Raw genomic sequence first — 25760 nt, forward strand, 5'->3', positions numbered from 1 at the left:
AATGTGACTTCAAAGGCACAAAATGTGGGGCAGGGACTGAAAATGTAGTGCTATTAATATGTGTATGAACTTAAAAGACAACTTGTTTTTAAAAGTAGACATCATTGTATGTCATCATATGAAGACCCTTTGTTTATCATATATCAAAAATCTAAATAAGATAAAATCTAGAGAGAAAGGAACACAAGCATATCACTAAATAAATCATCAAATCATAAGAAACACAATAAAGAAAAAGAATGACACTACAGAAAACAAATTAACAAATTGGAAATAAATAATACTTACCAAAAAACTTCTTTAACTGCCAGTAAGTTAAACGATCTCCTGAAGAGCTAACTTAGGACTAAATATTAAAACAAGTAAGATAATAGCATCTGGCCCCATTACTGCATGGTAAATAGAAGGGGGAAAGGTGGAAACAGTGATAGATTTCTTCTTCTTGGGCTCCAAAATCACTGTGGATGGTGACTGCAGCCATGGAATCAGAAGATGATAGCTTCTTGGCAGGAAACAGATGGCAAACCTAGACAGTGTGTTGAAAAGCAGAAACATTATTACTCTGCCAACAAATGTCCTTATAGTCAAAGCTATGGTTTTCCCAGTGGTCACATACAGTTGTGAGAGCAGAACCATAAAGAAGGCAGAATGTGGAATAATTGACGCCTTTGAACAATGCTGCTTGAGAAGACTCCTGATAGTCCCTTGGACAGGAAGGAGATCAAACCAGTCTGTCTTAAGTAAGATTAACCCTGACTATTCACTGAACGGCCTGATGCTGAAGGTGGAGTTCCAGTATTTTGTCACCTGATACAAACAGGTAACTCATTGGAAGAGTCTCTGCTGCTGGGGAAGATCAAGGACAGAAGGAGAAGAGCACATGAGAGGATGACATGGCTGGACGGCATCACCAATGCAATGAACATGAACTTCAGCAAGCTCTGGGAATTAGTGAGGGACAGGCAGGCCTGCCATGCTGCAATCCGTGGGGTCAGTCCCAAAGAGGTGGGAACAACTGGGTCACTGAACAACAACAGACTAAATGTTCTAATGAAAAGACATTACTCCTATTAAGTTCTTCATAATTCTATGATATTCCATCAGAGAAATGAAATTTCTAAATATTTTTGATTCAAAGGTTGGAAAATTCTGGGTAGGAAAAAATAAAAGATGTCTATATATAAGACTGAGAATAAAGCTTAAAAAGAGAGACTCCTAAAATTCTATAAAGATATTGAATTCAAAAAAGGAAAGAAAAATGGAAATCCCAGGAAATAAGTGCAAGGAGAAAATTTTATTTCACATTGAACAAAAAACAATTTCTGGTTTTGATACTTTGAGTTATGCAATCCAGAGCACTAGTATAATTGGTCTTTTACACTTGGCATCAAATAAAATCTCTTTAGACCCTCTTTTATATCTCGGTTTCTCAGACTGTAGACGAAAGGATTCAGCATGGGTGTGACCACAGTGTACATCACCGAGGCGACTGTACTTGAATGTGAGCTGTGGGAAGCAGCAGAGCTAAAGTAAACTCCTAAGGTTGTAAAATAAAATAGGAAGACAACTGAGAGGTGGGACACACAGGTGGAAAATGCTTTATACTTCCCCTGAGCTGATGTGATTTTACATATGCAAGAAACTATTTTAGAATATGAGTAAAGGATACCAGCAAAAGGACCAACACCAATCAGGACAGATGACAAATACATCACTATGTTATTAAGAAAGTTGTCAGAAGTAGCAAGTTTTACCACCTGACTGAGTTCACAGAAAAATTGGGGGATTTGTACAACTGGACAGAAGGACAATCACAACACCATTAAGCTGTGTAGCAAGGAATACAAGGCAATCTGCACCCAGGATATCAGAACCAGCAGTCCGCAGAGCCGGGGGCTCATGATGACCATGTAGTGCAGGGGGTGGCAGATGGCCACATACCGATCATAGGCCATCACTGTCAGGAGAATGTCATCTAATCCTGCAAACAGCATGTAAAAATACATCTGGGTGATGCAGCCTTCATAGGTGATACCTTTGCTCTCTGTCTGGATGTTCCACAGCATCTTTGGGATGGTGGTGGAGGTGAAACAGACGTCTACAAAGGACAGGTTGGAGAGGAAGAAGTACATGGGGGTGTGGAGGTGGGAGTCTGAGCTGACGGCCAGGATGATGAGTAGGTTTCCAAACACAGTGATTAGGTACATGGAGAGGAAGAGCCCAAATATGAGAGGCTGCAGTTCTTGTTCTTCTGAAAGTCCCAGAAGGAGAAATTCTGAAATTCGTGTATTATTCTCCGATTCCATGGGGTGGAGGTGACTACCAGGAAAAAGGAAAACAACATGACTAGTTTGCACACAAACTGGCATAGTTCACATAGCTGAAATATTGCAATTTCTATTTAGCCCTCAAGTAATTGATCTTAATACCTTATTTATAGAAAATTTCTCTTCCAAAGTGTACTCCATTTCATTTCTGACAAAGATTTTTTTGTCCATTCTCATCACATTGGCAAAGAACTCATATATTCTAGAATTCTAATGAGGCATTTCTTCATTTATTTGAGAAATACATATTTAGTGCTGACCACTAGAAAGTGCTGAAAAATAAACCTCTCCCAATCCAAAGATGGTGATTGAGGATATTCAAATAAAACATGATAGAATATGTCAGAATGTCACAGATGCTGTGAAGAAAACAAATCCAGGTATAAAGGAGAGAGTGGTAGGGGGTGTTATTTTGTCCTGAGTGTTCAGGGAAGAGCTTCAAACTAGGTGATGTTTGAAGATTCCTGAAAAGAGAGAGAAGGACCCTTTGTGATGTCAGAAGAAGTGTGTGCCTGGCAGAGGGAGCTGCCACTGCTAAGAACCTGACAAAGATGCTTGTTCCACATATTCAAGTGCAAACAAGAAGCCAGGGGCAAAGGAATAAGTAGGAGGGGGAGTGATTAGAGATGTTGTCAAGGATGCTGAGGAACAAGGTGGCCTTCCTGCTACAGCTGAACCTTCAGCACATAGAGAATCCCTCCTTCCATGTGGTTCCTTGCACTTTATGAATTTAGTTTGAAACCATCCTGTGAATTATGTCAGTTTCCCTACTTAGTTCCATCTATTGACCAACTTCTGACCTCTGCATTATAAGTCATCTTAACATGAGTACAGATGCCTCTGCTTTAAGAACTGGTCTCTCTTCACAAGGCACAGGCACACACACACACACACACACACACACACACACACACACACGCGCGCGCGCGCGCGATGTTTCTGGCTTGTGTTGCTATCATAAACTGGTCACCCAGATCCACCCTCGTTAGGCAATGAGTGTTTAACACAACAAGCTTGTCAGATCAAATTATTATTCTCCAAAAGAATGTATAACTTTTACTCAGAAGTTCCAAGATTTTTTAAAATTTATGTGTTTTTTAATTGAAGGATAATAGCTTTACAGAATTTTGTTGTTTTCTGTCAAACCTCAACATGAATCGGCCATAGGCATACATATATCCCCTCCCTTCTGAACCTCCCTCTTGTCTCCCTACACATCCCATCCCTAAATTCCAGTTTATAAAATTCCTATAGAACAATAAATTTGGGGATCAACGTTGGAAAGGCCAATTTCTTCTTGGTATTTTGAGAAGAATGAAAAGCATGAGAGAGAAGGGAAAAAGAGAAATGAAATGGACATAGGCAAATTGAGAGAAAATATGCAATAAACTCAAGTGACCCCTGAGACAATGCATCAACGAAAAGTTTCTTTGCTTCACCAATATTCCAATTCCAGTGGCATCTCCTTGATGTCCAAGAAATAATAATAAAGAAAAATATATTTTTCCAAGGACATAAACAAGGATATATAAATGACATGATATATCTTACAGTTTAAATATCCCAAGGGAATAAGAAAATAGATCATAAACTATCAATTCAAAATCAGAAATAGATGAAATACAACAAAAGTTGGATATAGTTTATATGAAGAAGCAGAATACTGCTTTTTCTAGAGGAGTTTTCCTATTTGCTTACTTCAGTTCATAAATAAGATTATTAGACTTATTGCCTACTTTTACTGAAAGCCTTTTTGCCTCCCATTCCTTCTCATGGGGCTTCCTTGGTGGCCCATTAATAAAAAAAAAAAAAAATCCGCCTGCAATCCAGTAGGCCAAGGTTCAATCCCTTGGTCAGGAAGATTCCCTGGAGAAGGGAACTGCAACCCACTCAAGTATTCTGGCCTGGGAAATTCCATGGACAGAGGAGCCGGGTGGGCTACAGTCCATGGGGTCGCAAAAGGATCAGACACAACTTAGCAATTAAACCACCATCACCATTTCTTCTAACTGAACTTTCTCTATTACCATTTGTCATCATTGACCAGTGAAGGGTTCACTTTATTTTTAGACCTAAATAGATACACTAATATTAGGAAAGCCAGAAAATAACCACAGTGACCTCTGGCCTCTGGATTATGCTAGATTGGTCCTCAGGTGACCTCAGGTACATGCTCCTGGCTTCTGTCCTCTCTGGCCCTCTCCTGAAACGTGTGCAGAGCTCTCACCTGCCTGCAAATTGAGAGAAAAGGCTTTCCCTGTAGAGGTCCAAGTTCCTTTCTAAATGATTAATGATGCAGACCAAATTTTTGTACTTAACAAGACAACAGGAAGGGATAAAATCAAGCATTGGCTCCCAGACAGATTCAGAATCTAAATTAAGGACTAGGTCCTCACCAACCAAAATGGTACAAGCTGAGGGGCTGCAGCAGAGGAGATATTTCCAGCTTCTTGGGTCAGCTCACAGGGCTTCTCCGGCGGCTCAGTGATTAAGAATCCACCTGCAGTGCAGGAGTCGCAGGAGATGGGGGCTTGATCCCTGGGACATGAAAATCCCCTGGGGGACTGCATGGCAACCCACTCCAGTGTTCCTGCCTGGAGAATCCCATGGACAGAGTTGCCTACAGGGCTACATTCCATGGGTTCTCAAAGAGTTGGACTGAATTGACTTAGCAAGCATAGACACATGTCAGCTAATTGGGCATATTTTCCTTTTGTTGCTCCACGCTCCAATACATGATTTCCCTTGGGGACACTGGGCTGGGCACAATGCAATTATTTTTCTGTTGATTCTCTGTTACTAGGTGATTGCATTATAAGTTGGGTGATTCAGTTTTTATCATTCCTTCCCCTTTAGTTATCCTGCTTTCAAAGAACTAAGTCTCCCAGAACATCATCACACCCCTGAGATCTAATTCTTTTTAAACTATAACACTGAGGATTTGTCTTGATGAGGTCCCTTGGGTCTCCAAAGCTTTGATTTGTGGTAGATTAAAAATAAAAACTATCAAAATCTATATTATTTAATTAAATTTTTATTTTTACTTTATTTTATTTTATAATACTGTATTGCTTTTGCCATACATGGACATGAATCCACCACGGGTGTACATGAGTTCCCAAACATGAACCCCCCTCCCACCTCCCACCCCATGTCATCTCTCTGGATCAGCCCCGTGCACCAGCCCCAAGCATCCTGTATCCTGCATCGAACATAGACTGGCGATTTGTTTCTTACATGATAGTATACATGTTTCAATGCCATTCTCCCAAATTATCCCATCCTCTCCCTCTCCCTCAGAGTCCAAAAGTCCGCTCTATACATCTGTGTCTCTTTTGCAATCTCACACACAGGGTTATCATTACCATCTTTCTAAATCCCATATATATGTGTTAGTATACCGTATTGGTGTTTTTCTTTCTGGCTTACTTCACTCTGTATAATCGGCTCCAGTTTCATCCATCTCATCAGAACTGATTCAAATTTATTATTTTTAATGGCTGAGTAATACTCCATCGTGTAAATGTACCACAGCTTTCTTATCCATTCATCTGCTGATGGAATCTAGGTTATTTCCATGTCCTGGCTATTGTAAACACTGCTGCAATGAGCATTGGGGTACATGTGTCTCTTTCATTTCTGGTTTCCTCAGTGTGTATGCCCAGCAGTGGGATTGCTGGGTCATAAGGCAGTTCTGTTTGCAATTTTTTAAGGAATCTCCACACTCTTCTCCATAGTGGCTGTACTAGTCTGCATTCCCACCAACAGTGTAACAGGGTTCCCTTTTCTCCACACCCTCTCCAGCATTTATTGCTTGCAGATTTTTGGATTGCAGCCATTCTGACTGGTGTGAAGAGGTACCTCATTGTGGTTTTGATTTGCATTTCTCTAATAATGAGTGATGTTGAGCATCTTTTCATGTGTTTGTTAGCCATCTATATGTCTTCTTTGGAGAAATGTCTATTTAGTTCTTTGGCCCATTTTTTGATTGGGTCATTTATTTTTCTGGAATTAAGCTGAAAAAGTTGCTTGTATATTTTTGAGATTAGTTGTTTGTCAGTTGCTTCATTTGCTATTATTTTCTCCCATTCCGAAGGCTGTCTTTTCACCTTGCTTATAGTTTCCTTTGTTGTGCAGAAGCTTTTCATTTTAATTAGATCCCATTTGTTTATTTTTGCTTTTATTTCCAGTATTCTGGGAGGTGGATCATAGAGGATCCTGCTGTGATTTATGTTGGAGAGTGTTTTGCCTCTGTTCTCCCCTAGGAGTTTTTATTTCCCTCTTCAGAACTGTGGATAACACTGCTCCTTCAGTATAAAAGTGTGGGTATTATACTGCCTGGATTCATGCTAGTTTTTCCAAGCCAATTACAAGTTTCTCAGTTATATCAGAAGTCAACAGCTGCCCTTTAGTCTCTCATTATAGAATGTTTATAACTATAAGAAAAAGATTTATATGTTGATATGATAAATGAAAATCACTCAGTCGTGTCTGACTCTTTGCCCCCCATGGACTAAACAGTCCATGAAATTCTGCAGGCAAGAATCCTGGAGTGGGTAGCCATTCCCTTATCCAGGGGATCTTCCCAACCCAGGGATCAAACACAGGTGTCCCACATTGCAGCCACAAGGGAAGCCCAGGAATACTGCAGTGGATAGCCTATCCCTTATCCAACAGATCTTCCTGACACAGGAACTGAACCAGGGTCTCCTGTGTTGCAGGCGGATTCTTTACTAACTGAGTTATCAGAGAAGCCTGATATGATATATGATTTATGACCATAAACCAGGCTTCCCAGGTAGCTCAGTGGTAAAGAATATGCCTGCCAATGCAGGAGATGTGAGAGACACAGGTTTGATCCCTGGGTCGGGAAGATTCCCTGGAGGAGGAAGTGGCAACCCACTCCAGTATTCCTCCCTAGAGTATCCCATGGATGGAGGAGCCTGGCAGGCTACAGTTCATGGGGTCGCAAGTAGCTGGAAACAACTGAGTGACTAACAATGACCATTAAACTCTCTTAGCATCTTATAGTGATTCTCAGATGCAATTTTTTAAATAGTGCGTTTTTTGAGGTAGCACTTTTATGAACTCCATTCTCTGTTATCAGATTGGAACTCAGAAGGATTTAATGTTCTACTTAAAAGTACAAACCATTAGAGCATTTAAACCTTTTGGAATCTTGTTCTTATAATCTCCTTTATTTCTTTTTCGTTTTTAATATAAAGTTATTTATTTTAATTGGAGGTTAATTACTTTACAATATTGTTTCGGTTAAATGCTCTAACGGAACTTTGAAAGTCATCTGGAAACAAACACAAAGAAACACATTAAACTATTAAACTATGACTCGTTATGTTTTGAGAATTGTTGGATTTTTGTTGAATAGCAAGAACACTTGAAGGAAAGGGTCCTAATAAACTTTCTCAGTAGGTGTAGTATGAACTGATGAAAGTAGGGGCATTGAGAAGGGAAAGGAGCAGATATATGGCAGATGCTTTCAGTTAGAAAATAACTGTGACATAGTTCATCCACTTCAAAGGTACTCAAAACTGTATGAATGGTACTGTATATTTGACGTCAATATTTAATAATGAACATTTGTCATTTTTATCAGACTTTTTGATAATAAATCTATTACAAATAAAATTAAAATAAAGAAAAAAAGTACAAACCAAGTAAGACTGGAGTCTGGATTGAGGTCTCTTAGTTCTGGAACTCTGTCCCAGTGATTCTCAACCAGTGATTTTGACACTGGAGATACTTGGCAATAGCTGAAGGGATGCTGCTAATCTCCTATAAACCACTGAACAGCACCCAATACAAATAATTTCCCTGCCCAAGGCAGCGTAAGAATGTGAGAAATCCTATTCCAGATAAGAATATCTATAAATTCACTGTTCATACAATTTGTTCACACAAATCACCAAGGTCTGTGGTTCAAATGCAGATTTGGATTCCTCAGGTCTCTAGTGGTCCAGGGACTGTGTTTCTGATCATTTGAGCCAGAATATCAGATTCCAGTTCAAATTCTTTACACTCTGAAAAGAAGGGAACTTCTTTAACACTACCACTGGTGGTACTTTGATACTTGCCACTGCACATAATCTTTTCGGAGCCCTGTGTATGTCTTCATACTTTAGGCTATAGATCAAGGGCCTCAGGATAGGGGTGATCACAGTGTACATCACCGAGGTGATTGCACTTGACTCTAAGCAGAAAGGCATGAGTATCCAAAGGGCTGAGGTACACTCAAAGCCCATCCCGTGAAACAAGGATACAAGTGAGAGGTGAGCTGCACAGGTGGAAAGCACTTGGTACTTCCCCCAAGCTGATGGTATTCCAGATAGAGAGGAAACTATCTTCAAGTAAAGGATCCCAGGGAAGACATTTGTTGATCAGTCACTCAGTTGTATCTGACTCTTTGCGACCCCATGGACTGCAGCACGCCAGGCTTCCCTGTCCCTCGCCATATCCTGGAGCTTGCTCAAACTCATGTCCATCGAGTTGGTGATGCCATCCAACCATCTCATCCTCGGTTATCCCCTTCTCCTCCTGCCTTCAATCTTTCCCAGCATCAGGGTCTTTTTAAACAAGGCAGCTCTTCACATCAGGTGGCCAAAATATTGGAGCTTGAATTCAGCATCAGTACTTCCTATGAATATTCAGGATTGGTTTCCTTTAGGATTGACTCGTTTAATCTCCTTGCAGTCCAAGGGACTCTAAAGAGTCTTCTCCAGCACCACAGTTCAGAAGTATCAGTTCTTTGGTACACAGACTTCTTGTTGTTCCAACTCTCACATCCATACATGACTACTGGAAAAACCATAGCTTTGACTAGATGGACTTTCTTCGGCAAAGTCCCTGCTTTTTAATACACTGTCAAGGTTTGTCAAAGCTTTTCTTTCAAAGAGAAAGTGTCTTTTAATTTCTTGACTGCAGTCACCAGCTGCAGTGATTTTGGAGCCTAAGAAAATAAAGTCTCTCACTGTTTCTTGTTTCCCCATCTCTTTCCCTTGAAGTGATGGGACCAGATGCCATTATCTTAGTTTTTTGAATGTTGCGTTTTAAGAATGCTTTTTCACTCCCTCTTTCACTTTCATCAAGAGGCTCTTTAGTTCCTCTTCACTTTCTGACATCTGAGGTTATTGCTATTTCTCCTGGCAATCTTGATTCCAGCTTGTGCTTCATCCAACCCAGCATTTCTCATGATGTACTCTGCATATAAGTTAAATAAGCTGAGTGACAATATACAGCTTTGACATACTCCTTTCCCAATTTGGAACCAGTCCATTACCAACCTGGAATATAACAGTTTCAAATTACATCATCGTGTCATTAAGAAAGGTGTCACAATTGACTAGTTGGACCTCTTATTTGCTTTTACAGGAAAAGTACAAAAATCCAAGAAGGTACAGAAGGACAGTTGCAACACTGTTAATCTTTGTAGCAAAGAAGGTAGGGCACTTATGAACCAAACACCAGAACCAGCAATCCACAAAGTGTGTGGGGCGGGGGGGGGTGTTCATGGCGACAGGATAGTGCAGAGTTTGACAGATGGCCATGAAATGCTGCTCAGTACAATGCTGCTCAAATCTACAAAGAGTAGGTAAAAGTATATTCACAGGTTACGGCTTTGCCTTCTCTGGGATAGTGGTGACTGTGAAACATATCTTAAAGGAACAGATTGGCAAAGAAGAATTACATGGGTGTGTGGAGGTGGGAGTCAGAGATGGTGACCAGGGTAATTAGCAGGTTTCTAAGCACAGTGATCTGGTACATGGTGAAAATATAAGGTGCTGCCGTTCTGGTTTCTCTGATAATTGTAGAAGAAGAAAATTTGAAATTTGTGTATCATTTCCTGGTCTCATGTGGCCCTCATCAACTTGTTGATTTTTTTCTCTTTGATAATAGCCATTCTTACTGTGGAAGGTGTACGTCATTGCGATTTTGGCTTTGGCTCACTTTTTTTTTAATACCTTTAATATTCTTTCTTTTTAATAACTTTTATTGAAATGTAATTGATTTACAATGTCATATTAGTTCCAGGTGTACAGCAAAATTATATATATATATATATTCTTTTTTAGATTCTTTTTCTAGTATAGATTATTATAAGATATTGAGTTTTTTCCCTGTATTTAATTCCCTAGGTCCTTGTTGATTGCCTATTTTATATAGATATTAGTATATAAAAACGGTATTCTTTCACTCACTTAAAAAAAATTATTTATTTATTTGTTTGTTTGTTTTGTTTCTGGCTGCACCGAGTCTTCCTTGCTTTGCGGGGGCTTTCTCTGGTTGTGGAGGTGGGGGCGCTACTCTTCGTTGTGGTACGAGGACTTCCCAGTGTGGTGACTTGTCTTGCTGCAGAGCTCAGGCTCTAGAGTACAAGACCAGAAGTTGTGGTGCCCGGGCTTAGTGACTTTGTGGCGTGTGGAATCTTTCCAGACCAGGCATCACCCACAGTTTCTATTCCCGCCTTGGCAGGCAGATTCTTGCTTGCTGCGCCACCAGGGAAGTCTTTTCATTCACTGACTTTTGACAGTTTAAATACATGTGTGTTGGAGAAGGTCTTTTGCATTGAAACATTTATGTGTCCTATTATACCTCTGTAGATGTGTGCATTCGGTTCCTTCCCCAGACTTGGACAATTCTCAGCTATTATTTCTATACATAATCTCTCTGTTCCTTTCTCCCTCTCTTCTGCTTTTGAGACACCCAATATCCTTCTTACCTGTTCTAGTAGAGTTAGAAGTTTCTCAGAGAATAACTTCATTAAAAAAAGAAATTCTTAGTTCTGTCCTCGCAGCTACCTGAATCATTCTACCTTTGAACTCACTATCTCTCTACAGCATATGGTCTCCACTTCCAGCGCTTTGCAATTCATCCTTCATCTCATTTACTGAGTTCTTCAGCACCAGAATTTCTGTTTACTTATGTTCAAGAGCTTTCATTATTTTAGAAACTGTTCCTTATGTTCATTATTTTTATTCCTTAGCTAAATGAAGTGTTTTGGGGAGTTTTCTCGTAGCTTGTTGAGCTTCTTCATGACACTATTTTGAATTCTCCACTTGCTTGATCACACTCTTGCACGACATTAAATTAGTTCATGGAAAACTGTTGTTTTCTTTCTGTGATTCCATGTTACTGTGGTTTTTCATGGTGCTCAGTGGGTTGCTCCTCTGTCCGTGCATTTGAGGAAGCAAACAGTGTTCTTATGTATGTAAAGCCTTGTATACTTTGATTCTAACCATTCAACAGATTGCTAACAGAGGTCCTTCTGCATTTTTCGATTAACTGACTTTGTGGCACAAGTTTTTGGTTTCTTTCTCATGAGCTGCTTCTTTCTATATTTGAGCTACATTTTTTGCATTTCATGGCCTCTTCCAGACACATTGTCATTGTCCTTGCCATCAATGTTTGTGCCTCCAGCATCACTGGTGACCTGGTGTTGTCAGTGTCCCTGATGTGGCTGGCATCTTTGCTGGGGAGGGGTCATAGAGTGGTAGGTGCTCTTGCCACATGCACAGTGACCTTGCGTGAGGGCCCCCCACTGATGCCTGGTTCCCTGGGGCTGCAAGTGCCGCTGCATCCAGGAGGCTGGGGTTACGCGCACCACCTCCAGTGGGACTCCCAGGTGCTCTGGGGCTGCAGCCTCAGCTGTCTTGGCCATGGGCTGGGATCAGCATCACCACCTCTGCTGTTCGCCTGGCTCCACCTCCTCCAAGTGAAAAATCTGCTCCCCTTCAGATGTACAGCTGTGTGTATCTCTGGTGTCCTGATGTGTTGGGTAGAAAAAAAAAATTTATTTATGCATGATGTTATCTACAAGTTGTAGATTGAGGGGAGAAACAGAGTGTCTTCTGCCACCATAATACTGACGTCACCAATGATAGACTTTCCCCCACAAGCTATAAGGTTAAAATTGGGGGTTCCCAGGGGGCTCAGTGGTTAAGAATCCACCTGCCAATGCAGGAGATGCAGGAGATGCAGGTTCGATCCCAGGGTCAAGAAAATCCCCAGAAGGGAAAATGTCAACCCACTCCAGTATTCTTGTCTGGAGAATCCCATGGACAGAGGAGCCTGGTAAGCTACAATCCATGTGTTCATGAAGATCAGACACCACTGAGGACACATGCATAAGCATAAGATTAAAATACACAAATAAATGGAGTAGACTATCACATGTTAGTGAGGAAAGAATTGCTACATGGCTCCATACAACCTCATGGATGAGCTTTAGAGTTCCACCATATAGAATTACTGAGAAACATAGACTCATGAGGAATCCAGTAGAGATCAGAACAACTCCTTAACATTAAATCTCATTTGATAATAAAGACATCACATTAGAACAGTTACTGTTAGGATGAGTGGTTATGCAGCAACAAGTAAATGAATAAAATAAACAATGGTATAGAACTGAGATCAACTCCTATAATCTCATTCTATGCATTTATTCTGATGTTTAAAGATAACATTCACTACTCTGTTTTTTTAATTATATTACAGATAATTATATTAAAAATTTATTTCATTGCAGTTTCCTCCCAGGTAAGCAGGATATTGGCAAACATGTTTGCACAAATTGTGACTTGAACCACATGACTGGATATGCAATCAAGCTCTCTAGTGAGTCATCTTTGATCATGAGGTATATATGCATGCTGAACATATAGAAAGATTTGACCCTTGAACAATGCAGAGTTTGGAAGCAATGGCACCTTGTGCAATTGAAAATCTGCCTGTAGCATTGCGATCAACCCTTCTTATCCGTAGCTCCACACCCTCTGATTCAGTCAACCCTTTTATAAAATTATATAAATTGCCTTGGATTTCACTTGTACAATTTTTTACATGAGTAATATATTTCATGACAATTTTTTTTCCAGAAAGCAAGGCAAAAATTACTCAGGATGACATTTGTCATTTAAGAAAGTATTATTCCTCATGTCACTCCATAAAAAATAGAAATGCCCAAATATTTCATATTCAAAGTTTTGAAAATTTTGAAATAGAAAAAAGCACAACTTTAAAAAAATACCTAAATAATAGAATGAAAAGAAAGTTTAATAAAGTGAGTAACTGAGATTGTATAGAAAAGTTGAAGTTTTATAAAAATGGATATCCAAGAAAATAAGTAGAAGGAGCAAATTTTATTCCACACTGAGGAAAGTGTCACAATTTCTGATTCTCAGGCTTGAGCAATGCAGTCAAGGGCACTTCATCTGCCCCAGGACAATTGGCCTTTCTATAGCTATTATTCCATAGCCTCTCTTCAGAGCCCTCTTTATGTCTTTGTTCCTCAGACTGTAGATGAATGGGTTCAGCATGGGTGTCACTACAGTGTACATCACGGAGGCTGTTGCACTTGAGTGTGAGCTGTGGGTAGCAGCAGAGCTAAGGTACACTCCCAGGCTGGTACAATAAAATAAGAAGACAACTGAGAGATGAGATGCACAAGTGGAAAATGCTTTAAGCTTTCCCTGAGTTGATGAGATTCTTCGTATGGCAGAGACTATCTTAGAGTAAGAGTAAAGGATACCAGCAAACGGCCCACCAGCTAGTAGCACTGATGCCACATACATCACCATGTCATTAAGAAAGGTGTTAGAACAGGCAAGTTGGACCATCTGACTGAGTTCACAAAAAAAGTGGGGAATTTCCACCTCTGTACAGAAGGTCAGCTGCAAAACCATCAAACTTTGCAACAAGGAGTTCATAGCACTCATCATCCAGGACACCAATACCAGCAGTCCACAGAGCTGAGGGTTCATGATGACTGTGTAGTGCAATGGGTGGCAGATGGCCAAAAAGCGGTCGTAGGCCATAACTGTCAAGAGGAAGTCATCTAATCCTGCAAAGAATATGTAAAAATACACCTGGATGATGCAGCCTTCATAGGTTATGGCTTTACTCTGGGTCTCAATATTCTGCAGCATCTTTGGGATGGTGGTGGAGGTGAAGCAGATGTCTACAAAGGACAGGTTTGAGAGGAAGAAGTACATGGGGGTGTGAAGGTGGGAGTCAGAGATGGTGACCAGGATGATGAGCAGGTTTCCAAACACAGTGAGCAGGTACATGGAGAGGAAAAGCCCAAAGATGAGGGGCTGCAATTCTGGATCCTCTGAGAATCCCAGAAGAAAAAATTCAGAAAATTGTGTATTGTTACCTGTTTCCATGTGGTGGAGGTGACTACCAGGAAAAATGAAAATAACGTGAATAATTTTCACACAAATTGGCATAACTCATGTAGTGCAATTTCTATTTTGCTCTCAATAAATTAATTTTAATATCTTGTGTTTAGAAAAGTTCTATTTCATCTCTACCTTGCCATTTATCTCCCATAACATAATTTTCCATATTTCCAAAGAAATCATGCATTCTACAGTTGTAATCAGAAATACTTTCATACATGTGAAGAATATATATTGAGTGTCAACCATGTTCAAAGCACATATTGTTTAGTCGCTAAGCCGGATCTAGCACTTTTGAGACTCCCTGGACTGTATGTAGCCTGCCAGGCATCTCTGTCCATGGGATTTCCCAGGCAAGAATACTGCAATGTGTTGCCATTTCCTTCTCTGGGTGATCTTCTCATCCCAGGGATTGAACCCTCCTCTCCTGCATTGCCAGATAGATTCTCTAACACTGAGCCACCTGGCAAGTCCCTCCAAACAAATACAGGTAATAAATAGATAGATGGTGCCAAAAAACAAAAGTGTTCACAATCCAGTGATGGTGAAAGATGATGTGTAAATATAATATATAATATGTCAAGTAATAACAGTTGGTATGAAGAAAACAAAACTAGATATAAAAGAGAGTAGTAGGAGGTATTTTCATGTACAGAGTGTTCAGGTAAGGCCAACAAACAAGGTGATAATTGAACAGAGAGCTCAAGAAAGGGAGAGAATGATCTAGTATGATATCTAGAGAAATATGTGCCTGGCAAAGGAATGGCCACTACAAAAGACCTAAGGAAATGTTTGTTCTTTGCACTTTATGAATTTAGTTGCAAAAGCATCCAGTGAATTAAAGCATCTCCCATCCTTAGTACCTTCTGCTGACTGAGGTCTGGGCTCCATGATATAGGGCACCTTAATATATGAGTCCAAGCACCTCTGCTTTAAGAACTGCTCTCAAGGCACAAGCACACACACACACACACACACACACACACACACACACACCACTCTCACACCATGTCCTCCTGGGCTATGTTACTACTACACATTTCTCACCCAGAACCACCCTCCTCACACCATATACCATTATAACTCAAGCTGATCATGGCAGATCATAGTTCTCCTACAGAATGTATAAATTGTACCCAGAAATTCTAGTTCACAGACTGCCGATGGATCAATAAACTTGGGGTTCATTTTTATGATCACTTTCAGCTTTGTATTTAAAGAAATATAAAAAGTATGTGTGTGTGTGAAAGAGAGGCGGAGGGAAAGAGAAGAGAGGGAAATGAAATAGACATTAGGGGGTAAAAGATTTAATAAGCTCTAATAGTCCCTGAGACTATGTGATGAATTAAAGCTTCCTTTGTTTGGCAACATTCCAATTCCAGTTATCTCTACTTGACGCCCAGGAAAAAAATTTTTCAAAAGGAAAAATACATGTTTACCTTGACAGAACAGTTATACTTTTTTTTTTTTTTTTTTACTCCATTGTGTATATGTACCACAGCTTTCTTATCCATTCATCTGCTGATGGACATTTAGGTTGTTTCCATGTCCTGGCTATTATAAACAGTGCTGCAATCAACATTGGGGTACATGTGTCTCTTTCAATTCTGGTTTCCTTGGTGTGTATGCCCAGCAGTAGGATTGCTGGGTCATATGGCAGTTCTATTTGCAATTTTTTAAGGAATCTTCACACTGTTCTCCATAGTGGCTGTACTAGTTTGCATTCCCACCAACAGTGTCAGAGCGTTCCCTTTTCTCCACACCCTCTCCAGCATTTATTGCTTGTAGACTTTTTTTTTTTTAAATTTTAAAATCTTTAATTCTTACATGCGTTCCCAAACATGAACCCCCCTCCCACCTCCCTCCCCACAACATCTCTCTGGGTCATCCCCATGCACCTGCCCTAAGCAAGCTGCACCCTACGTCAGACATGGACTGGCGATTCAATTCTTACATGACAGTATACATGTTAGAATTCCCATTCTCCCAAATCATCCCACCCTCTCCCTCTCCCTCTGAGTCCAAAAGTCCGTTATACACATCTGTGTCTTTTTTCCTGTCTTGCATACAGGGTCGTCATTGCCATCTTCCTAAATTCCATATATATATGTTAGTATACTGTATTGGTGTTTTTCTTTCTGGCTTACTTCACTCTGTATAATTGGCTCCAGTTTCATCCATCTCATCAGAACTGATTCAAATGAATTCTTTTTAACGGCTGAGTAATACTCCATTGTGTATATGTACCACAGCTTTCTTATCCATTCATCTGCTGATGGACATCTAGGTTGTTTCCATGTCCTGGCTATTATAAACAGTGCTGCGATGAACATTGGGGTACATGTGTCTCTTAAAGAATGAAACTAGATCACTTTCTAACACCGCACACAAAAATAAACTCAAAATGGATTAAAGATCTAAATGTAAGATCAGAAACTATAAAACTCCTAGAGGAGAACATAGGCAAAACACTCTCAGACATAAATCACAGCAGGATCCTCTATGATCCACCTCCCAGAATTCTGGAAATAAAAGCAAAAATAAACAAATGGGATCTAATTAAAATTAAAAGCTTCTGTACAACAAAGGAAAATATAAGCAAGGTGAAAAGACAGCCTTCGGGGAGAAAATAATAGCAAATGAAACAACTGACAAACAACTAATCTCAAAAATATACAAGCAACTTCTGCAGCTCAATTCCAGAAAAATAAACGACCCAATCAAAAAATGGGCCAAAGAATTAAATAGACATTTCTCCAAAGAAGACATACGGATGGCTAACAAACACATGAAAAGATGCTCAACATCACTCATTATTAGAGAAATGCAAATCAAAACCACAATGAGGTACCACTTCACACTAGTCAGAATGGCTGCGATCCAAAAATCTGCAAGCAATAAATGCTGGAGAGGGTGTGGAGAAAAGGGAACCCTCCTACACTGTTGGTGGGAATGCAAACTAGTACAGCCACTATGGAGAACAGTGTGGAGATTCCTTAAAAAATTGCAAATAGAACTACCTTATGACCCAGCAATCCCACTTCTGGACATACACACTGAGGAAACCAGTTATACTTTTATAACGAATGAAACTTGAAATATTTGACTACTCCAAAAGAAAAATGGGCAAAGTAAACAAAGTGAAGAGAAGTGAAGTGAAGTCATTCAGTCATGTCCAACTCTTTGCAACCCCATGGACTGTAGTCCACCAGGCTCCTCCATCCATGGAGTTTTCCAGGCAAGAGTACTGCAATGGGTTGCCATTTCTTTCTCCAGGGGATTTTCTTGAACCAGGGATCAAACCCAGGTCTCCCTCATCGCAGGCAGATTCTCTACCGTCTGAGTCACCAACAAAAATGAGTATCCAAAGGAAAACAACAAAAGCTAAATGTGTTTTATATAAAGCAATAGAAGACATTTTCCCAAAATCTTTTCCATTTCTTTGACCAATTTTTTACTGTTCTATAGGGAATGAGGCAAGCTCTTTCCCAGTTTTCTTATGGGGCATCGTGTGTTTGTTATTCTTGGAGTTTACGCACTGTCATATTTTTAAAATAAATCTGATGAGCCTACCCTAATGCTATTCTAGTCTTTGTTCGACATGCAAAAGGCTTTTCAAACTATATTTTGTAAATTCTATAGACACCATGTCAATCCATCCTTTTGTCCTGAATATGTTTTTTCATAGGATTCATGCTTGAAGACGTTATATTATATTATAATAGACGTTCATTGTACTATTACTTTACCATGACAATGCAAAATCCTAATCATTAGAGACTTCAACTGCTATGGTACTATTTTTTTCCATAATATCCCTTTATTATCACAATCTGTACATATCTGTAGTTGTTTTTCTCTTTTCATTCCTATTATTGTTGACCTATAGCTTTTCTTTTTTAATATAAATTTATTTTAAATGGAGGAGAATTACTATTGTACTTTCAGAAAGATATGTGAATATATGTGCACTTGTATAGAAATGGGCTTTCCAGGTGGCGCTAGTGGTAAAGAATGCAGGAGGCATAAGAGAGGCAGGTTCAATTCCTGGGTCAGGAAGATCCCCTGGAGAAAGGAATGCAAGCCACTCCAGTATTCTTGCCTGGAGAATCCCATGAACAGAGGAGCCTGGTGGGCTACAGTCCATACGGTCACAAACAGTCAGATACAACTGAAGCCACTTAGCATGTATGCAGGCAAACAGAAATGTATTTAAATATATGTGAAGTTACAAAATAAAGGGAATTGCAGGAAAAATAATTGAATAAATTATTCCCAAAGCAATTGTATTTTTTAAAAATTGAATGGAGTTTCACACACTAACTCAAGCAAAAAGTAATGATTTACTGATATCCAATGGAAAAAGAATTAAATTGGGAAATGTGTAAACATGAATATATTATATAACATTCCTGAAAATTATGACACATTAGATTCTCAGTTATTATATATTGAATGAATCAGGATTTACTTCTCAATTATAGATTTCATTAAATACATATAAGATTGTACTTCAATTTGGGAAGATTAGATTATCAATAAATCAGAGGGATTATCGATCTAATGTAAAAACCAGTCCTTTTTGGTGAATACTTAGAAAACTACACACTAAAATCCACAAGTGTGCTGAACTGCCTTAAAGCAAGATATCCAGCATAAGATAGACATATTTAACTAAGTAAAATAAAAAAGCTTTTTTATGGCAAAACAGTCCCCAAAAGGTCAACTGAGAAACAGCAATTCTTAAAAATCATTTCAAAAGCTGATGGTGGTAGAATAAAAGGTTTATATTATATGGGCATATAATAATAAAATCGACACATCAAAAAGACAATTCAAGGTATTATTTTTTATCAAGCTCAGTAACAGTTAAGGAAAGAACACTTTTTCACAACCATCCATCTGGGGAAATACTTACAGAGTTGTCACACAGTTTACAGTGGTACTTTGAAACAGGGAGCAAAGGTGCACTATCTGTATTTGCAGACAGAAATTTAAGATGTTACACTGTTGGGAAAGCCATCCGAACAACGGCACAGATATTAAAAGTACAGAAGTTCTTTAACTGGAAACTTCTCAGTCTCAGCACCTCTTGACATTCTCAGACAGGTTGTTCTCTGTGGTGGGGTCTGTCCTGTGCCTTGCAGGATGCCTAGAGCATCCCGGACCTCCACCCACTGTTCCCAGAGTAACAGACAGATATTTCTACAAGCATTGTTCAGTGTTCCCAGGGAAACAGAGTTGCTCTTGCTTAGAAATACAGTTTAAATTTAAGAATCTCAAATATTTTTGTAGGAATGATATAATAGCAACTTGAAGAGAAAGATTAGGAAAGACAGTCTGCAGTGTGAGTAGCACAGCCCCTTAGCTAAACAGCTATTGAAATAATGAACCTATATTACACTGAATACTAGTTGATTGGAAGAAAATCCCTGGGGCATTATTGACCAGTAAAGGAAAAGGTAGGAAAAAAAAAAAAAACTGCACTGAATCAGGAGTATCTGTGATGTGCATAGGATTCTATTCATACATTTGTGAAAAAGTGTATGAATAGGTGTTTGTACCTAATATAGAAAGAAAAGTTTAAAAGAAACCAAGCACATGTGGGACAATGTTACTGAGAACAAAGCTAGGTTGAGTGGTAGTGGTTTTAAAATAACTGAATGTAACAAGATTGAATGAATATCTATAACTAAGTTTCATAAAGACCTGAACAGTAATAACTTAATGATACCAACATTGGCCACTAATTCAATGTTAAATTGCCAAAGAATTGGAAATAAAATGAGAAGATATTTTCAATGCAAGGAGGAAGCAGTATTCAAGTTCAAATTTTTCTTAACTAAAGATACATGGATTCAAATATGTTCATGAAAGACAAACGTAACATTTAATCAAATGGTTAAAAAATGATTTCTATATGATGTCTAATGGTAATACAACTTTTAGAAATACATTTAACCACAAAAGATTGAAAGGAACAATGAAGAAGAAGAGAGTAAAAGTTAGAAATATGTTAATAGGTGGTTGTGTGTGTGTGTGTGTGTGTGTGTTAAGTTGTTACAGTCATGTCCAACTCTTTGCAACCCTGCGGACCGCAGCCCTCCAGGCTCCTCTGTCCATGGGATTCTCCAGGCATGAATACTGGAGTGGGTTGCCATGCCCTCCTCCAGGGGATCTTCCAGACCCAGGGATCCAGCTATTTCTCTTATGTCTCCTGCATTGGCAGGTGGGTTCTTTACCACTAGCATCACCTGGGAAGCTCATAATAAGTGATTAATTAGCACTAAAAAATATGCAGGAAAACAATGACTGGTATGTTTTTAAAACAAGTATTGCCAAGTGAAGAATATTACAGTGGTAGCTCAATTCATTCAATAAAGAATGTAAAAACCAATGGAGGGAACACCATATGACTGACTGACCACATAAATTTTATAAATTATCAAACATTCTCACAAATACATCTATATATACATAAAACAACTAAATGGCAAGTATTTTGTGGAAAGAAAATAAAGCCTCCAATTTATTTTGAATAATGTGAGCAAAGACAGGAATTAAAACACTCCAACTGCAGCATACAAAGGGTTCTCACAGACAGTTTTTGATTAACAGAGTAAATGTGTAACACAGAGATAAATATATACATGTGTGTGTGTTTGTGTGTGTTCAGTCATTTCCAACTCTTTCTATATGAGAATGCATATAAAACTTTTCAGCAAAGGTCTTTCCTGATTGCCCAGTGAGTAAAGAATCTGCCTGCAATGAAGGAGACACAGGAAATGTGGGTTTGATCCCTGTATGGGAAAATCCCCTGGGGGGCAGGGGGGGAATGGGAACCCACTCCAGTATTCTTGCCTGGAGAATCCCATGGACAGAGGAGATGGCAGGCTACAGTCCATAGGGTTACAGAGTCAGACACGACTGAGTGACTGAACATTGCAACAAAGAGAAGGTACTATCTGTCAAGAATCTTTTTAAATTTATTTTTAATTGGAGGATGATTACTTTACAATATTCTATTGGTTTCTGCCCTACGTCAACATGAATCAGCCATCACATACATGTTTGCAGGGATATATTTTCATGAAGCCCTTGGTTCAGATCTTACTCATTAATATGGAAACAGTCAAATATGACCCATCTTAAAAAAAAATCCTTACTTCACTGTACATCTGTCCACATCTAATAACTTATTTCTCCACTCTTGTTACTTCGTATTATCATTAGGCTTATGTTCAAATTTTACTGGAAACACTTTATGCCTCCCATTCTCTCTTCTACTTGAGCATCCATTTTTATCATTTAATTGGCAACACTGAGCCTTACCTTACTGAGGTCAGTGTTTGCTTCTCTTTTGCGTGCCTGCTCAGTTGTTCAGTGGTGTCCGTCTCTTTGCAAGCCTGTGAACTGTAGCCCACCAGGCCCCTCTGTCCATGGGATTCTCCAGGCAAGAATCCTGAAGTGGGTTGCCATGCCCTCCTCCAGGAGATCTTCCTAACCCAGGGTTCGAATCCGTGTGTCTTATGGCTCTTGCATTGCCAAGTAGGTTCTTTACCACTACGCCATCTGCAAAGCCCATGCTCTTCTTTATCCTGAGTAAATACATTTATTTATGAATTAGTGTTTCCTGAGTTGTGCTAGTGATAAAGAATCCACTGCCAATGCAGGAGATGCAAGAGACTCAGGTTCATTCTCCAGGTTGGGAAGATCCCTTGAAGGGGGAAATGGCAACCCACTCCAGTATTCTTGCCTGAAAAATTCCATGGACAGAGGAGCCTAGCAGGCTACAGTCCATGGGGTTGCAAAGAGTCAAACATGACTGAGTGAATGAGCCTGCACACACAATAATCTGGGTAGCAAACTACCACACTAATCTCTGGTATCTGAGTTAGGCTGGACTCAATCACAGGTGACCTCAGATAAATGTTCAAGGTTTGCATTCTATTTCTCTCCCACTGTGTCTGCTGGGCTCTCAGACTCACCTAGATGGAAACTGAAAGAAAGGTCGTTGTGTGGAAGTTCAAATGCCTCCTGGAGGGTTGATAATAGAGACTGAAGCTCTGTGCCCACAAGACAGCTGGAGGGAGTAAAGGACTGGTTTCCCAGCCAAACTCAGGTTTTCAAAGGAAACATGTTCTGTGACGTCCAAGATTTCTCAGGCTGAGGGGACCACAGCAGAGAGATTTTATAGCTCACCTGGCTTCTCAGTAGGCACCTTTCTGCTGTAACACCCATACTCTGTACCTGATTTCCCTGGGGGACAGGGGTCTGGACAGAAAGGAACAATTTCCAGTTCATTCTTTGTTCCTAAGAGACCAGTTTACAAGGCAGGTGAATTCTGTTTTTATTACTCCTTCTCGTTAATTGTCCTGTGTCCAGAGGTCTAAACCATCCCAGCATCTTATCCCAGTCTGAGCTAAAGTTTCCTCAAAGTCTAAGGTTAAGAATTCTCACTTAATTTAGTCCCTCAGATCTTTTAAGTTTTCACTAGTGGTGAACACATAACTCCTGATATTTCTAAAAAATATTTTATGAGTGTGACAACTTTGTCCTTTCATATAAAACCTTGGGCAGTACACTCCTTGGGTCCCCAACATTTTTGCCAACCCAATCAGGATTTTTATGCTTATATCAGAAGTTAAGAGCTGTTCTTTAGTACTTCATTATGAATGTTTTTAAATCTCAAACAAATTTAGATATTTTTATACACTATAACCTAACTTAGCACGTTATAGGGACTGTCTGCTTTAATTTTTATAGAAGTTGATTCTGTGATATAGTTTTCTTATATATTATGACTTTATTCTCTATTATAGAAATAAGACACAGAAGAGTTTACTGTTCTGCTCAAAGGTATGACCAAGAAAGGGATGGAGTCTTGCTTAGGTGTTTTAATTGTCAGAATGCTTTTAGTTCATAAATTCTGTGGCAGTGATTTGCAGTCAGAGATGACTTTGCAGCTGGTTATATTTTTCAGGATCTAAAAGGATTCTACACATGTATTGCATAGGACAGTATCCAATACTTATAATTGTACTGCCTCAAATACCATCAGTGAAAAAGTAGAAAATTTATTCTAGTCCAGCATTTTTCTAAATTGACTGTTCTTAAAAATTCCCAAGAACTATAGATCAAATAAAAACTGTGATTCAGCAGGTCTGATTCAAGGTACCAAAGATTCTGCTTTTCTAACAAGATCCTACATGTTCTTAATGCTGCAGGTCCTTGTCTGGGTAGCAAGAACATGGTTCTGTTACTAAATTCTGCAAATTTAGATATTTTTATACACCTAGTGGTTCAGACAGTAAAGAATCTGCCTGAATGTGTGAGACCTGGTTTCGATCCCTGGGTTGGGAAGATCCCCTGGAGGAGGGCATGGCAACCCACTCCAGTATTCTTCCCTGGAGAATCTCCATGGACAGAGGAGCCTGACAAACTACAGTCTATGGGGTCACAAACAGTCAGACATGACTGAGCAACTAAGCACAGCACTGCACATACACTATAACCTAACTTAGCACATTATAGGGACTGTCCACTTTAATTTTTATACAAGTTCATTCTGTGATGTAGTCTTCTTAATGTTCATTCTCCATTATAGACATGAGCCACAGAGGGGTTTAATGTTCTGCTCAAAAGTAAGAAAGTCTTGATTGGGAGTCTTGATTATCAAAACACTTTTAGTTAACAAGTTCTGTGGCAGTGATTCTCAATCAGAGATGACTTTGCAGCTGGTCATGTTTTTCAGTGTCTAAAGGGATCCTACAAATGTAATTCATAGGACAGTATCCAATACAATAAATATACTGTCTCAAATACCATCAGTGAAAAGGAATAAAACTTATTCTAGTATAGTACTCTCTTAAATTGACTAGTCTTAAAAATTACCAAGGACTATAATTCAAATGCAAATTATGATTCAGCAGCTCTGATTCAAGGTACCAGGGACTCTGCATTTCTGACAATGTCCTACATGTTCTTGACGCTACAGGTCTTCATCTGGGTAGCAAGAAAATGATTCTGTTAGATTCAGGCATAAACTGTTTTAGGTCTTCATCGAGAATCTTCCATGTATGTAATTTTGAACATCTCACTCACTTTGTAAGCAGTGGTAAATTCTGTTTGATTTTTTTAGTGGGAGAAGTCAAGAGTGGGATGGTTAGAGAGAATAGCACTGAAATATGTACATTACTATATGTAAAACAGATGATTATCTGTTGCAAGATCAATTCATGAAGCAGGGCACCCAAAGCCAGGGCTCTGGGACAACCCAGAGGGATAGAGCAGGGAGGGAGGTGGGAGGGGGGTTCAGGATGAGGAGGACACATGTATACCTATGGCCAATTCATGTTGATATATGGCAAAAAAAAAAAAAATCAAAAATACCATATGGTAATTATGCTCCAGTTAAAGTAATCTTTTTAAAAAGAACTTTTGAGTGACATCAAATGATATATATCTGAGAAAAGACACTTTAGTAGGAAGAATAAGATACTCAAAAGATAACCACACCCCATTCTCAAGACCTTTTGAATATCCTATCTAGGTAGCAAGGAAGACACTCGAGTGGGTAGCCTATCCCTTCTCCAGGGGATCTTCCCAACCCAGGAATTAACCAGGATCTCCTGCATTGCAGGCAGATTCTTTACCAGCTGAGATACCAGAGAAGCCTGAGATTATATTAGCAAATGGAATAAAGTGGATAATCACTGATCTTGATAATCAGATTAGCATGGATATTCAACTTGGAATAATGTAATCACAGTGCTCCTCCAAATGCGGAAGAGAAAGGAAGAATAATTAGAGTCAGATAGATATTTTTAAATGCTCTGCACCTGGGTTTGAAGGTGGAGGAAAGACCAAGAACCAAGGAATGCTGGCGGCCACTAGAAGTAAAACGGTGAAGGGAGCGCATTGTCCCCTGGAGCATTCCGGAAGATCATGGGCCTGCAGACATCATAATTTTAGCTCATACTTCTGAAGAGTTTTAAGATGCATGTATGTTTTAAGCCACTAGCATGGTAATTTGTTATAGAACTTCAAGACAGGTATATGTTTTAAGCCTCTAGTGTGGTAATTTGTTACAAGAGCATGCATGCACGTTAAATCGCTTCAGTGGTGTCTGACTCTTTACGACCCCATGGACTGTAGCCCTCCAGGGTCCTCTGTCCATGGTGATTCTCAGGGCAAGAATACTGGAGTTGAGTTGCCATGTCCTCCTCTAGGGGGT

At 39.4% G+C, this 25760-nt stretch overlaps 1 protein-coding gene and 1 pseudogene across 1 annotated transcript; both read right to left on the minus strand.

The window, feature by feature from the left end:
* LOC108636445 lies at positions 1359–2306 on the minus strand (annotated as a pseudogene).
* LOC102183782 (olfactory receptor 7A17-like) lies at positions 13541–14509 on the minus strand. The gene has a single exon (XM_013976928.2). The coding sequence runs from the start codon at positions 14507–14509 to the stop codon at positions 13541–13543; it is 969 nt and encodes a 322-aa protein (XP_013832382.2).

This window comes from Capra hircus, chromosome 7 (assembly GCF_001704415.2).
Source record: "Capra hircus breed San Clemente chromosome 7, ASM170441v1, whole genome shotgun sequence".
Taxonomy (NCBI): Eukaryota; Metazoa; Chordata; class Mammalia; order Artiodactyla; family Bovidae; genus Capra; species Capra hircus.

Excerpts from the sequence above, each read along its gene's own strand:
- LOC102183782 (XM_013976928.2), bottom strand. The coding sequence starts at position 14,509 with ATGGAAACAGGTAACAATACACAATTTTCTGAATTTTTTCTTCTGGGA.